The 17479-nt window shown below is 35.8% G+C and overlaps 1 protein-coding gene across 1 annotated transcript; it reads left to right on the top strand.

Moving 5' to 3' along the window:
* Window positions 1–8328: 8328 nt before the first annotated feature.
* Window positions 8329–15052, top strand: LOC137743685 (linoleate 13S-lipoxygenase 2-1, chloroplastic). Its single transcript, XM_068483616.2, has 9 exons — window positions 8329–8938; window positions 9893–10161; window positions 10941–11178; window positions 11545–11865; window positions 12433–12518; window positions 12649–12759; window positions 12859–13160; window positions 13339–13605; window positions 14016–15052. Exons 1-9 carry the CDS (start codon window positions 8467–8469, stop codon window positions 14773–14775), a joined length of 2826 nt encoding a protein of 941 aa, XP_068339717.2. The 5' UTR covers window positions 8329–8466; the 3' UTR covers window positions 14776–15052.
* Window positions 15053–17479: the final 2427 nt, after the last annotated feature.

The raw sequence follows: 17479 nt of genomic DNA on the forward strand, positions 1-17479 counted from the left end.
GTAGCACAACGGTAGCACAATAATAAGAATACAATGTAAAAATTAATTCATCATCACCATCACCATCACCACCGACCACATTCCAGACGAGCAATTTTTTCATGATCCAGTTGATCACCGCGTAAGGCTTTAACGTGAGATGTAGCAAACCTTGGGACCTCACTACCGTTACGACCCACACCGAACAACATAATTTCTGACGGAGTTTGGTGCTATGGGTATTGCCCCAGCTATAGTTGGTGTCCCATGCCTCTTGCCATCTCTGCACGTGACTCTACTCCCATGTCTCCTGCCAATTCTACACATGTTCCTCCACTATGGACATGTCGGTTTTTCTTGCTTTTTTAGTCTAGGTTGTTTTGTTATTTTATCTACTTGCTTCGTCAAGATGACTGCCGCTACGGTGTTTTGTAGTCTCGCTCACTGCACTGGCTTTTGTGAGGGTTTTGATGCTTGGTATATCACGTCTCGTCTACGTAGCATATTTGTTTCAAGACTCCTCGTTTTAGTGGTATGATTTGTGGGGTAATTGTATAGGGGTTTTAAATTATTTGCGTTCTTGTGCTGATTTCCTCCAAATCAAGAAATTGATCACTGGAGCATATATACCCATCTACCACCCTTGTAATTGGTTTTTTTGTGGTAATGAAACTCTATGGCTTCTGTCAAAACAAAACAAAAAATATTCCTTGACTCGAAGAAGAGTAGCATCACCACCACCAACAACATCCAACACACTGAAACAAACACCGCAAAATTATTAAGGTTTTCTTCAATCCCAAATTTTGGCAAGTTTAAATTCATGTCTAATTCCCCATACGAGATATATATATATATATATATATATATATATTTACCTTCTTCTTGTTCGAGAACGGTAATCATTGGGGTCATCGGAGCGCTTCACCATATTCGAGATACCTTATGGCTTAAGCTAGGGTTTCGAAATTATGTATCAATCACGACCACGATGATCGAATTAAAAACCGGGTAGGATTTTATCTATTTAGATCTGATCGCGGTCGGCCTAGTTTTATTGGGATCAGGCCCATCATTTTATTCGATCTAGTTGTATTTAGGCTCATCATTTGGACTTGGCCCTTGACCAACCCTGTAATATTTTTATTTTTATTCTTATTCTTTTGGACTCCTTTTCTAACGCTCAACTCTTTCAATTTTCTATAAAACAAAATGACACTTATCTCCATATATACAATTATTGTAAAACACTCACTAGAGTGTTCAACAAGTTAATCTTTCTCACGAGTTTTTATGGATAATAGTCAAAATTTAATATCAAATTTCATAAATGTCACATTTTATAAAATCTTTCAAAAAACAGAAAATTCACTTAAATACCTTCAACATTAAAACCAAATAAACATAAACTAAATTCAATGAATTAAACCCTCAAAATTAAAAACCAAATAAACATAAACCAAAGAATTTTAATTCAGTCTGCATGATTCTTTAGGCTATTTGGCAGGAGAGAAATTCTAGAGTGTAGAAAGATAGGATCGGTCACTCACTTGATGTTGTTCAGCGGGCTACTGCATGGTTACAAGAATTTATGGCACCTGTCTCTCACTCGTCGTCGTCGCTACAACTGTTGCAGCATCGGTAGAAGACTCCTACAGATGGTTGGGTTAAGGTGAATGTGGATGGAGCTGCAAGGTTAGAGAATAGTCTGGGAGGAGTGGGTGTAATTATTAGGGATTTGGCAAGGTGCTTTAATTTGTTGCTGTTGGTGCATGGAACAAGGTAGGAATTAGGTCTGTTACCCAGATTGAAATGTTGGCGGCACTTGAAGGTACTGGTCTTGCAAGGAGAATGGGTTTCGCTTTTGTTGAATTAGAGAGTGATTCATCTCAGACAATCAACTTACTCAACTAGTTCTCTGTGGAACTCACGGCATTGGGTTTGACTGTAGAAGATGTTTTACTGGTTGCAGCGTCCTTACCTTCAAAATCCTTCTCTGGAGGGCCTCGCACTTTGAACAACAATGCCAATGAGATCTATTTAAGTGTTGAGTTTTGGATTTTAAGGGTATTTAGGTTTATTTATGTGAGTTTTCTGCTACATTTGAAAGTTAAAAAAAAAAGACATTTATGAAATTAGGTGTTAAATTTTGGCTATTAATGATAAATACCCCTTTCTCACCACGCTTGGCTCTTGCTGCTAATCCAGCTTCCATTCCAAATTCCCAATTCAAACATTCGCCAAAAAAAAAAACCCTAATTTTGGAAAAAGAAGAAAATCCCGAAATTTGGAGAGAGGAGGAAGAAGAAGAAGCAGCAGCAGCAGCAGAGAAAGCTAGGGTTTTATTAGGTACAGTGTGATGAGAATGGACGGTGTTGATTGAGGATTGGATTTGACATTTGTTGGACATGTGTACCGGACCAGCACTTTTATAGACCTTTTTTTCTTTCCAGCCAAATGATAGAGGGAGGACAAACCGTTTTGTTTTCCCGGTGATATGTTGTAACTCGTTCATGTGTGTGTAACATAAAACCCTATACCTTACAAGCATTTGGAAGTGCTTTGTGGAGATTTACTTCTTCTAAAAGCACTTTTAATTTTTTATGAGCATGGGTTTTTTTTATAGAATTCCCAGTGGACCTGCATATTATATTGGAACATTTCGGCATAACAAGAAAATAAAATATCTTAAGAGATCGCAATGATGAAATTAGAGATTGTCTGAAGAATAAAAAAATTATAATGAAGAAACAATTCAGTATAATAAATCATTAAACATAATCAAGAAGTACAATTAATGATATTTCATTAGTTCTCAGTGGAACCTTACATCAAAATCTACGACATTGAGGCCTCAACAGAGTCATAACATGAAGCACAAACCATTTTAGAATGCTAGTGCGAGACATCATCTTGAATACAATCCATGAGTCGCTGAAGCCTCGCATACGTTCAACAGAGTAAATCGATGAGCCCCATGACTCGCCTTATTTTACCTTGAAAAAGAATTTCACTCATGTTAGTTATGTGGTAATTACTTGTAATGAGAGGTTTTAATTTTAATTCTCGTTAAAGACAAATATAAACCACATTATTGCTAGTTCGTTGTGAGATTTAGTCCACTCTTACACCCTCTTAGTGTAGATAATATCGTTTGTTCAACAAAAAAAAAAAAAAAAAAGATACAGAGAAAAAAATAAGAGGGTAGGGAAAACTTAATAAGTGCTAAATAACATTATGTTGATTTAATTTCTTTTATTGACAAAGTAAATTCTCTTTGTTGTGATTAATATGGGTAATGCTATGAATACTAAATTTGCAAACTAAATGATGTGTCACCAATAAAATGAACACGTTTATCAATGCTTAAGTAATAAACCAATTATCAACTTCCATGTAATTTAATTTCTAAAATTTTATCTACAAATTTAGTATTCCTAATATTACCCATTAATATTTTCAAAATATCTTCATGAATTATTATAAATTTATAAACCATACAAAAAAAAAGAAAGAAAAACACTGGCCTTTAGGTATAAAATTAAGGACACAAAAGCAGAATTGTCTCATTGTCCAACATATCACACAAATAGACTTTATTTGATTCCTTTTCTATAAGGGCACCAATTAATTGTGGTCATTCTTAAACGAGTGGTACAAATATGGACAACACACCCGAGCATCATATTTGTGTCTTTATTTAACACATAAAAAGCCACAATTGTTTGTTATATATTATTTGTCTTCGATTATTGGCCCTGTCACACTCTCTCTCATAGGAAATTGTGCGCACGTGCTCATTTGGTGGTTGTTAGATTGGAGAAATTTTTCGGTGTACCGGGTACACCAAAAAAATTTGTTGTACCCTCACTCATAATGGTGGACCCTACCCTCACTTATTTTTCAATAAAAAAATAAAATCAAATTTTAATGAGTGAGGGTACACCAAATTTTTTTGGTGTACCCGGTACACCTAAAAATTTCTCGTTAGATTGTCAAAAGTGAGACATAGAAGTGGAATGAGCATCTTTTTCGGATTCTCTGTCTAATTGTATATGTTTATCATATATTGTGTGATAAAAAATTATGGTAAATTTTCTTATTTAAAATTGAATATAAACAGTATTTAATAAAAATTGATTACATAATATACAATAAAAGAATACGAAGAATCTTCAGAATTTTCACAAAAAAGATTCAAAGAGAATCCTCATTCATAGAAATAGATTGTACTTGTGGCATTGAGATCCTCTCCGGATCTTTCACGGTTGCCTCAGCCCTTTCTAATTTCTTCCGTTCAGTTTCGTCTCCACTTTTTCTCTCTCTGCTCATAGCACCACCGCCATGGGTATCACTTATCAGTTATGATTCATGAAGGCTCATAAATTGTCCTTTTTTTGGTTTCAGCGATATGATATCCACAGAGGAGAGATTTCCCTTGATTTATTTCTGATGCTGCATTGTTTTCCGTGATTCATTTATGGCCGTTTGATTTCCGTGTACGACCAGGATTTAAGGGTTTGTCGGATCTCCAGATAGAGATCGGGAGAGGATCTTCAGTCCGTATTTGTGCTTCACTTTTTTATCACAAAACAATATATTGGGTCCTATGAACAATGAACACACCAGCAAAGGACACAATTAACATTTTAGTTGCTGCAGTACTGTCGCTAGATATAAAAAACATATTGGTGTTAATATGTAAGAATTTGCTTCATAGGGCACAATTTCAAGTTTGTTCTCAGTGTCCAAATTTTTAGTAGCGAATAATAATATTTTTGAAGTGTCAATAACACAATTTCTTTATCGATAACATAAACATACAAAATTAGGTTTTAGTGTCCAAGACTCCCATATGGCACCACTCTGACAATTCTATTGCATATTTACCCTTACACTATATAACAAGACAATTTCAAAATGTTGGTCCCTAGTCCCGGGCCATATGGATATCGATTGCTATAATCTCAAGTAGTAGACTATACGAGGAAATAAAAAAAAAAAAATGTATTGTGTGGGTGTGCATGTATGTCCATATCATCTTTTTACGTACGATCGTGGACCCCTGGTTTGTAACTTGCAGAGATTAAAATTGTCTAGGAGGAATCTCCGTCCCTATGGCTCTACAGTTTCCACCGCCAGTACTCCACTCGTCTCCTCCTCCAATCTTCACGTGCATTGCCTTTGTTTTCGTGACTTTGTATTGAAGCGACTCATCGAAAGCAACTGATCAGCTGCCTAAAACTTATTACCAATAAACAAAAAAAACACAAGGAAAATAAGATCCAAGAAAAGGCCAAGCTAGAACAAGGGCCACCTGTGGCATTTGCAGTTCTTATATAATGTGCTTGCTTTTGTTCTTTTATATGCGATAGTGATCGAGGATGTTTTTAGTTTGAATTTCCCTTCTGAAAGGAGACGATTTCTTTCACATCATTTTTTTTTTTGTGCTCCTTCACACATCACCGGTCTGTTATTTTCAAAATAAATAAAATGATTTGAAAGAGATTAGTTGAAAGGAGTGCATATGCCCCTTTTTTCATTACAAATTTACAATACAATGAGATGAATTCATGATTGAGTACCGTTACTAACCAAAGTTGTTCTCTCTAAATATTATGCATCAAATGACGATTGTGGTGCAGATCGGTCTTCCCGTAATTGGTATATGATAGATGCAGCTTAACTTGATCGAGAGCCTCACACGTTTCTTCAACATATATATAGCTGCCAAGTACAGCATTCAGGCGGACTAGATTGTGGTAGCAGATTTTTTTTTCGGACTCCAAGATGATTGACAACAACATTCAAATTCGTCACACAAGGTGATTGAAAATTCGTCATACATGATGAGTTGGGTTGTGAGTATTAATTGATTACTTTCGTATTACCAATTGATTTTACATTTAAACCTCAACTTTCTGCATTTATTTGACTTTTAGTGAATTTGTTTCTATTGGCAAAGTGTTCGATTACATTTCTCCAAGTGCTAGGGTTTTACCTCATAAATGGGTGTACATTCTTTGAGTTAATTATTGTGTACTGCTGTAGTGCAAGTTGAAATCTATACTATATATGGGTTTAACGAAGAAAGGATATTATTGCCATTTTGCAGTCTTATTGATATGTGAATACAATTTATGTGGAAAACAATTAATTTTCACGTATTGGTATCATGGATAAATAAATATCAAGACCCTGATGTGTCAATTGAGTTTTGAATATTCTTTACTTAATTACAAAATAGCAGCATCAATATATATATATATATATATATATATATATATATATGGACCACACTTCAACTTACTAATTTAAAAAAAAAATATCAATGTGTAGATGTAAAGCTCTCCCTGCTTACACCAAGCAAAAAAAATCAGTGCAAAAGTGAAGTGGTTTTGTCGTTTGAGAACAGAAAGGTGGGATGAATGGGAAACTAGAACGGGTTGGATGGGAATGAGGACTAGTGGTCCCCACATAATATTATAATTATTTTTTTCTTCAGATAACAATCAAACGTCACCGTTTTACCTGGTTTTGGCCTAGATTAAAAATTAAAAAACAAAAGCCCAGTGTGCAGGGAACAGCGCAACAACATGAACGAACAGAAACAACCATCGTGTTTTCCAGTTTCCAACTGAACTAGAGGGGCTTAGGATTCGCTCCTGGGCGCCATTGTTTATAAACACAATTGTTGTATACTTAACCCAATAAGAGAAGAAAAATGCTAAGGAGATTCTCTTAAAAGTGAGATTCTCCATGAACTCTCAGCCACTTCATTGTCTTTTGCAAAATGTTATAATTTTGACACGGAATTAACATTAAACTATAAGATAACAAAGATCTATAAAGAATTTCACTTTTAAAAGAGGCCAATAGCATTTCTTGTAAGAGAACGAAAGTTTAGTTAATTTGTCCCTCGTGACGCAAACCAATTTGCTCACCGAATTGCAAGATATAGCTTACAGGTCTACCTTTTCCTACCGGGAGAGCTCGAGTACTCCATGACTTATGAATTGTATATTTGATGACAATAAATTAGAATGATTGTGATCGAAGGCATCTGTGATCTAAATATATCTCAATTCTATTCCATCTTACGTAATTGAGGTGAACATCTACATCAATTAAAAAATTCATATGTCAGCCAAGGTGGATATTTATAATTTTACATCAATGATTTTTTATTAATAAAATTGTTAACAAAAATAATAATGAAACCTACGTGCTCATGTTTTCAACCTCACCGCTGCGCCCCCTCCCTCTACGCTCTCCAATTTCACCTTCCTTCATCGACGATTGATAGTGCTCAACCCCCTTCATCACTGCCAACTGGGCAAATTACAACCTGATCGTGCTCCAGCGATTGATAGTGATTGTTTTGCTTTGCCAACAACTTCAAGTTTGCAATTTCAATGGTTTGTGCCTTCTAGCCAAACTTTGGATTTCATAGGGTTTTATCCCAGCAACATTGAGCAAAAATATGAAAAGGATTGCTTACGATGTTTTCCCTTCTCTTCTACTGCTAGGGATTTGCCGAGTGGAAGAAGATTTGGAAGACAACCTCTTTTCTTAATTCTTCATGAACTTTTGGTTAGCGCCAAAATCTCTTTCTATTCCTTTAGGAATGAAAAATTCCATGTTATGTCCCGATGTTGTCGAAGCTTTTGGCTTGAATTTTCATTGGAATTATCATCTGTTTGCCTCAGATCAGGTGGAGGGGTGAATCGTACAAAACAGGGAACTTAACAGATAAGGTTTAAGCATAAAAATAAAATAAAAATAAAAAAACATTTATTAAAATAAACAGAAATTCCACCTAGGTTGACACCTCAACTTCCACATCACGTGGTATTCTGGTGATATAATAATAGGGTAAGAATAACATTAGAGAGATGATACAATAATAGTATATAGTAATGCTAGAGAAACTAAATTTTTAAACAAAATTTATGAACTAAATGACATGAACCACGAGCTGGTGACTTAGTGATAAAGGGCAGATTGCGAGACTTCCTTCAAATTAAAAACTGGAGGTCTTGGGTTCAAAACCCGCTTCTGGTGTGGAAGCCAGACTTGTCTCCAGAGGGAGGCTGAAATGTTTCTGTGAGTCTTTCAGGCCCTTGAAAGGGGTGAATATCCATGGCTTTCCACCAATTGTCCCCCTTTTGAAAAAAAAAAAACTAAAGGACATGGTAGTTGATGATTGAATTATTACTTAAGCGTTGATAAACGTGCTCATTTCTTATTGATGACATATCATTTAGTTTGCAAATTTTGACTACAAATTTAACCTTCCTAATATTACTAATAGTACAAATAGATGACAAGTGTAGCACTACTCTTTTTGTAATTAAATATGCTTCTCCCAATTCTCTATATAACGATAACTTCATGTAGCCCAAGTCGCCAAACAAACATACACACTCTTATCTTCGTTATCCTCTCCCTCTCCCTTTCTCTCTCTCGTTGTGCGCAAATAAGCAGATGTTGAAGCCCCAAGTTCACCAATCAAAATCCAGCCAAACTCTCTTCCTTCAAAAGCCATTTTTTCATGGCAGAGCCAGAAGTGCTTCATTTCCTGTCTGGTCAAGGCCTTCCTTCATGCCGGAAATTAAATACAGAAACATAAAAGCCACAAGTAGTAGTAGTAGTGATAATAGTAATACTCCTACTACCACGACTAAAACTACTACTACTACTACTACTACTACTAGAATTACTACTACTCCGATTCCAGACCCTACTACTCCAACTCCTCCTCCTGCCACCACCACTACCATTGTGACTACCGAAGTTGTCACCAAGAAGTTCAATAGTGTTAAGGCCACTCTAACCGTGACGCTTACAGTTGGAGGCTTTCTGTCACACCTTGGTCTAGCCCGAGGACTTGATGATATAACAGATTTGCTCGGTCAATCACTCTTATTGGAGCTTGTTAGCGCTGAGCTTGATCCCAGTAAGTATGTATATAGCGTTCGGCACAGCATGCATATGCATCAAACCATATCTTAACTACTATCATGCGAACATTAAAGGACAAACGACCTTTCTAAGGATTTCTGATCGAGTAACCTAAAATGGTCAGCCAAAAGACCCTATGCCAGAAAAAAACCCTACGCCCTAACCTACCCCTTCAGTCACCCCACTCCACTGCCGGCAAAAATTTTAACCAAATGATGTGGATGATGATGATTGGATTATATATTGCTTAAGTGTTGGTTAAAACGCTTATTTCTTATTGGTGACATATTATTTGGCTTGCAAATTTGATTTAAAATTTTGGTTTTTGTAGCATTATCTCTCTCTCTCTCTCTCTCTCTCTCTCTCTCTCTCTCTCTCTCTCTCTCTCTCTCTCCCTCTCTTTTGATAGAGGGGTTTTGTGGTTTCTTGAACTAGCTTTTCGAAGGGGTGGAAGTTGATGGGAGGAGTCTTCGATAATGATTTTAGGGTTTCTCATTCCCTCTATATATCTTTATGTGTATGTACCATTTTTTTCTTTTTTTTTGCTGTAAATTTATGCAAGCAAAATCAAACCCAAACAGTGGGTACGAGAGAGATAGAACAATAGAGAGAGTTAGAGGGTCACCCGCTGTGGGGTTGGTCAGGGGGGTGAGCTCATTAATTGATATGTATATATCACTTGCCATATTAGATGATAAAGTAGTACAAAAATATAGTTTCTTTAGCATTTTTCTTTATTAAAATACAAAGTATATAATCAATTTCTCCCTTCTATCTGAATCTGATCAAAAGTAAACTTTAGCTATTAAATTAATTGAGATTTTTCATCTCAAAAAGATTTAGAAATTCGATATACTTAGTGGTTAAAAATAGATGCAGGTTGTAATTAACGTTTGGTACTGTTTTTTTTAAAAGAAGATTTATTAATTTGTTAAGCTTTGTGATGAAGAAACTGGAGAGGAGAAGGAGAAGGTTGCGGGGTATGCACACAGGAGTCGCCGGCAGGAAGGAGAGATAATATACGAGACAGATTTCAAAGTTCCAGTAGATTTTGGGGAGATAGGTGCTATCTTGGTAGAGAATGAGCACCACAAGGAGATGTTTCTCAAGGAAATTGTCGTCGATGGCCTCCCATGTGGCTCTGTTCATCATAGCTGTAACTCTTGGATTCACTCCAAGTATGACAATCCTGCAAAGAGGGTCTTCTTCACAAACAAGGTCAGCCTTTTTCCAATCACATATATTATATCTCTGGCTAAAATATATATTATATATGTAGTTGAAGTGACATGGCATACCAACAGTCAACAAATCGTGAAATTTATTGTGACTGGAACACAGGTGGTACACCACGTGTTTTATGTAAGTGGTGGAAAATTTTATTTTTTAAGTTATTAACTTTTTAACAGACATATCTCACAATTTATATAGTGACATGTGATATACTATCCTGTGTGCCAGTCACACTAAAAATCTTTCCAACAAATTTGCAACAAAATTGATTTGGATTATAATAGCACAAAAAGTGCTTTGTGAAAAAACCAAGTGCTTCTCCCTAAAGGAACCAGATCCCCTCTGGATCCATATATACTAAGCATGTTGAGAAGGCGATCCGGGCCGTTGAAATTTGATCCAATGACTACAATTATTATAACTTTTAGAAGGCCCCCTGTTTGTAGCCGTTGGATCAAATTTCAACGGTCCGATCGCTTGCTTAGCAGGCTCAATTTTATTGGATCTGGAGGGGATCCGGTTCCCTTCCTAAAACAATTTAATTTTTAATAAAACTTTTGTTGTGCTTCTAATAAAAACCCTACAACTTAATTAGTTGATTTAATCTGTTTGCAATTTTGCTCCGTGGAGAATGAAATAATAGACTTAAATAAGGATTACTTGTTATTGGTTATTACTCATTAAAACCCAACCTGCATTTTTTTAACCGTTTGATCTTGACCTTCGTTTCGACTGGTGCATGATTTTGTGCATGTGTGGAACAGTCATACTTGCCATCTCAAACACCAAGTGGGTTGGCTAAGCTAAGAGAAGAGGAGCTCGTGACCTTGCGAGGCAATGGCCAGGGAGAGCGGAAGAGCTTCGAGAGGATATATGACTACGATGTTTACAACGATCTTGGTGATCCTGATAAGAATTTAAGACTAGAAAGACCAGTACTTGGTGGCCAAGAATTCCCGTATCCCAGACGTTGTAGAACTGGACGACCACCATGCGACGCAGGTACAACATTACATGTTTTTTTCACTACAATCTAACATGTTATGTTATCAGATTATTAATTTAGATTGATTGCACAAACTCAAATCAGAATTGACTTCATGGTGACAAAATTATAGCTAGCTAACCATGTACTATTATTGCATGTGACCCAATCTCCTAGTGGATAGGGTGTTGTGTTTCTTCTACCCATACGTCCAAGGTTTAGAACTTCCTCTCTAAATTAATGTAGTTGTTTCAAACTCTTCTCCATTCCCTTAATAATAGTAATTAAAAAAAAAAAACTGTGTACTATATATAATTGTATGACAAGAGAACACTGTTTTAAAATGTTATCTTAAAGTTACTAATCAATGGTTATACATATAGATTCAATGTCCGAGAAAAGGAGCAGAAAACATTGGTACGTTCCTAGAGATGAAGCCTTCTCAGAAGTAAAGCAGCTAACATTTTCAGCAAAGACACTGTACTCTGTGATGCACGCATTGGTACCATCGCTGGAGATAGCGATCGCTGACACTGAACTTGGGTTCAAGTACTTCACGGCCATAGACTCACTTTTCCACGAGGGGATTCAGTTGCCTCCCTTCAAGGAACAAGGGGTTCTCAAAGCCTTGCTTCCCACGCTAGTCAAGGTTATGTCTTCTGGAGATGACGTTTTGCGTTTTGTACCCCCAGAAACAATGAATCGTAAGCAAATTCAACCTCTCACGTACCAATATATGTGTATTAGACAATGAGCCTCACAACTGTTAGTTAAGTGAAACTACAACAAAATAGGCAACAATTACTGAGCAACGTCGTTGTTGTTAGATAGCGGATATAAAAGGGTGACAAAAAGTCTACAAATTAAGCCACGCTTGTTCTGTGACTATTGTTCTTTTTTCCTTATATAGTTGTTGACTGTTGAAGAAAAAAAAAGCATATATATATGTGTGTGGTCCACATCTACAATCTAAAAATATAAAAGTAAAAATATCAAATATTCTCCATTTATTTGTGTGTAAATTTTTTTTTTTTGAATTGTTTGTATTCATGGGTGAGGGAGTGGGCTAAGCCTCACAATGGATTACCAATAATGTTGTTCAAATTCACCTTTGGTGATAATCAAACCTAAAACATCTCACCTATAAATGAAGAGGAATATCACTAGATTGTAGTATTAAGTGGCATTTATGTTTGTATTTGCATCATTGTATGCATAACTTTCTCACAATATCTAACTAATTGAACTTTCTTCGTTGGGCTTATATTTAGGGGACAAATTCTTTTGGTTTAGGGACGACGAGTTTGCTAGGCAGACTCTTGCAGGTCTCAACCCTTACAGCATCAAATTGGTGACGGTATGAATTACTTATCTCTGTGTAGTGACACTACTAAGCATTAAGTTTATTTCTTATGCTCGTCCATATTGTCAAAAAATAGAATTCCAAAAAAGAAAATATGAAAATAATAAATAAAATATAATTGCAGGAATGGCCACTGAAGAGTGAACTAGACCCAAAGATCTATGGCCCGCCTGAATCAGCTATAACCAAAGAAATAATTGAGCAAGAGATAAAAGGTTTCGCAACAATTACTGAGGTAGATATATCATAATATTATTTACAAGAGAATAATATATGTTCTTGTTCGAAGTCTGACACGTTATATCATTTAAATGGATTTGATATATGGATGCAGGCCATAAAAGAAAAGAAGTTGTTTATTTTAGATTACCATGATTTGTTTCTACCCTATGTGAGCAAAGTAAGAAAGCTCGAAGGCACCACACTATATGGATCGAGGACTTTGTTTTTTCTTACCCCTGAAGGTACACTCAGGCCACTGGTCATTGAGCTAACAAGACCACCGATGGACGGAAAGCCACAATGGAAGCAAGTTTTCCAACCGGCGTGGAACGCCACGGATGTCTGGCTCTGGAGGCTTGCTAAAGCTCATGTCCTTGCCCACGATTCTGGTTATCATCAGCTTGTTAGTCACTGGTAAGAAATAAATAAAATTAATGTTACATAAAATATCACATTCTTACACTAGTGATTTTAAAATATCACATTCTTACACTAGTGATTTAAAAGGTGATACAAATAATGTAGTCGAAATATTTTTATTTATCCAATATTCTAGGGGAACCGATTAATAGCATCTCTCGTTGCTTTGCAGGCTACGAACACATTGTGCCACAGAACCCTACATAATCGCCACAAATCGCCAACTGAGTGTCATGCACCCAATCTATAGATTGTTACATCCCCATTTCAGATACACCATGGAGATTAATTCTCTTGCTCGCGAATCACTCATCAATGCCGGTGGTATCATCGAAACCTCATTTTCGCCTGGAAAGTACTCCCTTGAGCTTTGCTCTGTTGCCTATGGGAAGGAATGGCGGTTTGACCAAGAGGCACTCCCAGCTGACCTTATTAGAAGGTATGTACTCTTACCTGGCTGTGTAGATACACAATGTTAAGGAAACGTCTCTTGTTAAAGAGTCTAACATGTTATGATATAATTAACATAATAACAAGTATTTGGACACTGATTATGTGGACTCTTGATTGAATGGACATTTTAAATTGACAATTTGATAGATTGATAGTTTGACAACTAAACATGCCTAACCTGCATGTAGTTTCGTGATACTAGGATGACTTAATGAAGTAGATGAAAGGTCTATTAGTGGTTCATATGTCAATCCATTTGTGGAACTAATATAAGTGATTATTGACATATTTTCTTGTGAGCTTCCTCATATGATAATAGAACAAATTATCTAATTTTCTTCTAAAGGTACTGTTTAACTAACATGTTAGTGACGATATTTAATTTGTAATTGCTAGGGGCATGGCTGTTGAGGACCCAACTGCTCCACATGGGCTAAGGCTAACAATTGAAGATTACCCTTTTGCCAATGATGGACTCCTCTTATGGGATGCCATTAAACAATGGGTCACTGACTATGTAAACCACTACTACCCAGACTCCAGCATTGTCCAGACTGATCAAGAGCTCCAAGCATGGTGGACAGAAATTAAAACAGTTGGCCATGCAGACAAAAAAGATGAGCCATGGTGGCCAGAACTCAACACTCCGGAAGACCTAATGGGCATCATCACAACAATGGTTTGGGTTGCATCTGGTCACCATGCAGCTGTCAACTTTGGCCAATATGCCTATGCAGGTTATTTTCCTAACAGGCCAACAATTGCAAGGACCAATATGCCCACTGAGGACCCCTCAGAAGAGGATTGGAAAAACTTCGTAAGAAAACCTGAAAGTGCACTTTTGCAATGCTTTCCTACACAAATCCAAGCAACAACAATCATGGCTGTTTTGGACATTTTGTCGAATCATTCACCGGATGAAGAGTACATTGGAGAGAAGATGGAGCAGGCGTGGGCTGAAGAGCCTGTTATAAAGGCGGCGTTTGAACGGTTTAAGGGGAGATTGTTGGCGATTGAAGGAACAATCGATGATCGAAATGCCAGTAGTGAGCTGAAGAACCGAAATGGAGCTGGGGTTGTGCCTTATGAGCTTTTGAAACCCTTTTCACAACCTGGGGTTACAGGAAAGGGAGTTCCGTATAGCATCTCTATTTGAACAATGAACTAGTGTGTGCTTTTGGTCCATAACTCTTTCTCTTTGCTTTTGTTTTTTGTTAGCATAGTTTTAACTCATATGACTTCTGACAATGATATTGGCGAGCTTTCCCCACAATTACGCAATGTAGAAAGCTGGAACCGTGTTTAGTAGCAATAGGCATTAACTCCATGGTTTAAGGAATAAAATTGTGAGTGAGTGTGCGTATATATATATATATTTTTATATGAGTGTGTACTCTTATCAAAGCTGAAAATAAAATATATAAGTTTATCAATACTTCCATTTGCTATTATGGGGCCAATAAAAGTGTGATACTTCCCAATCTACAGTTGCTAGTACAATGTCAACATTAAGAAATATATATATCGACAAAATAATAACATAACATTGAGAACAACAGAAATATCAAATATTTTATAGATTGGTATCAGCTACTCTTTCTCTGATCAATAATGTGTGAAAGCTGTTGAGTTAGCTTGTCACAGTCGAAACATATCAGTCAATATATGGTCCATGGTTGCTTAATTGTACACACTATGCCAATGTGGTCCAGATCCATGTGAACATGAGCCCATGCAAGCGCCTTTCGACAAAACTACGAGCCCATCAATTTGTTTTTTTGTTACAATTGAAGTATCATATGTTTGCAAGTTGGTCCTACCTTCTGTGGCTACAAATGTTCTATTTATTGGTATTATGTAGTACTCATTCGGTTTCATAAGGAGATGTCATTTTTAGGGTGACAAAAGAAAGTATTGAACTTCACCGTATATTTGAAATCGAAAGCATATACTAGCTAGTCTTGTAAAATCTTGATCCCCACATGATTTTATATGGTGGATAAGTGAAGAAACTGTTGTATGTGCATGATAATTCTATATAACATCCATTGCATGATGTGTGTGGATCTCACTATTATTTGGCGGCTCTCATACATATATTTTGAGAGGTAAGATGTATAAACCCAACAATATTCAGTAAATATTAGGTTCGACACGTAGGTAGTTTGCTTGTATACCATATCAAGATATGAATATTTAAACTCAAAATAAATTAATTCGAGATCTTTAAGCATTAATACAAAGATTTTATTATCTAATTAATGAATAATTTCAACAACTAAGAGGATATTATACACATTAGTGCAAAACCTCCATTCTCTAATGTAGGATGCTCTCAACAATTCGAACATATATAATTCTTTTTCTCTCACTAAAGTTTATATGTGTGTGGGAGATGATTAATTAGTCTTGTGCTGATGGTGAACAAAGAGAGCATCTGCATCAAGATAAAACCAGCATATGCCCTATTCTTTTGGCTCTTCAACAATTCATTTTTGTATTCTTCTCATATATTTTATTATGAAAGCCAAAATCACATGCAAAAAGTTTTCCCCTAATTGCTAGCTATAACAAATTCTGGGGTCCAGAACAAATTCTGGGATATCCTGATGGTGATGATCTTGCTTCGAGATAGAGCTCGAGGAAGAGTGAATAATATAGTGGAAACCATGGCAAGATAGCGACTATTCAGCACTTTTATATGTGATACTTTGTATTGGTATTTATCCTTTCAACAACAATCAAAGCTCAAATATTTTAGTGGAATTACCATCTTTGCAAGTTTGCAGTGGCTTATTTTAAGACTTCAATATATAGCTTCTATTTTTTTGAAAAAAAATATACATAGTTTTTATTTTCAAATTTATTAGTCTCTTGAAAATGTTTATGTTTAGAAATAGAGTAAATTGTAGTAATGGTCCCTCAACTAAAAATCAATTACCATTGATCTTTTAACTGATCAAAATGTGTGGCTATAGCCATTTCGTCAATTTCGTTAGAATTTTGCCAAAATAAGTTATGTTGGAAGGACCATTGCTACAATTGGGGTTCCTCAACTTATCCAAACGTGTAGCTATGGTTATTTTCATCAACTTCCACTAGCAGAGGCACATGAGAACTAGGTCACTAGAGTAGTCCTAGGCCTACCCTAACTTTAAAAAACAAGATTAGTATTATACCTATCTGTTGCTTTGCAACCCTTTTCAACACCTAACACAAATTAAAATCCAATCATTTATCTATCTTTTCATCCAAATCTCATCCCAAAATTAAGTATAATATATCAAATGGTCATTATCACAAACCAATGAGATTAAATTAAAACCCATTATTCACTTTTAATTAAAAAAATCGTCTTTCACTCATGCACTGGCAAGCTATTCCCCCTATTCTTCTTGAATTTCATATATTTAGCTATTCCAAATCCCAAATTTATTGAATAAAGAACAATAAGGTTCGTGAAACTCTATTATTCTCTATAAAATATTTGTTTCTATTCTATCCTACCTCTTCCTTGAGTTTTAGGGTTTGCAAAATTTTTAGTAATGTTCTCTATTGATTTTAATTATACTTCAAGTAGTATAGATGACATCATGCAATGGTTTCAAAATACGAAATTCGTCGAGAATAATTATAATTACTATAAATAGATAAAAATATCTATGCATATGTTAATTTTGACTACTTAATTATTGGGAAAACTAATGAAAATGGCTTGAAAACTTTGAGTTTTAACAAAAATGATAAAATAAAGGGTAAAGTGAATGGTACCAAGATTGACTTTTTAATGTAAAAATGTGGTTTTTCGTTAAAGTGAACAGTACCGGGAACTTTTCGTTAAAGTTCTCATAATTATTTGG

Source organism: Pyrus communis, chromosome 11 (genome assembly GCF_041283825.1).
Source record: "Pyrus communis isolate YQ-2024b chromosome 11, ASM4128382v1, whole genome shotgun sequence".
NCBI lineage: Eukaryota > Viridiplantae > Streptophyta > Magnoliopsida > Rosales > Rosaceae > Pyrus > Pyrus communis.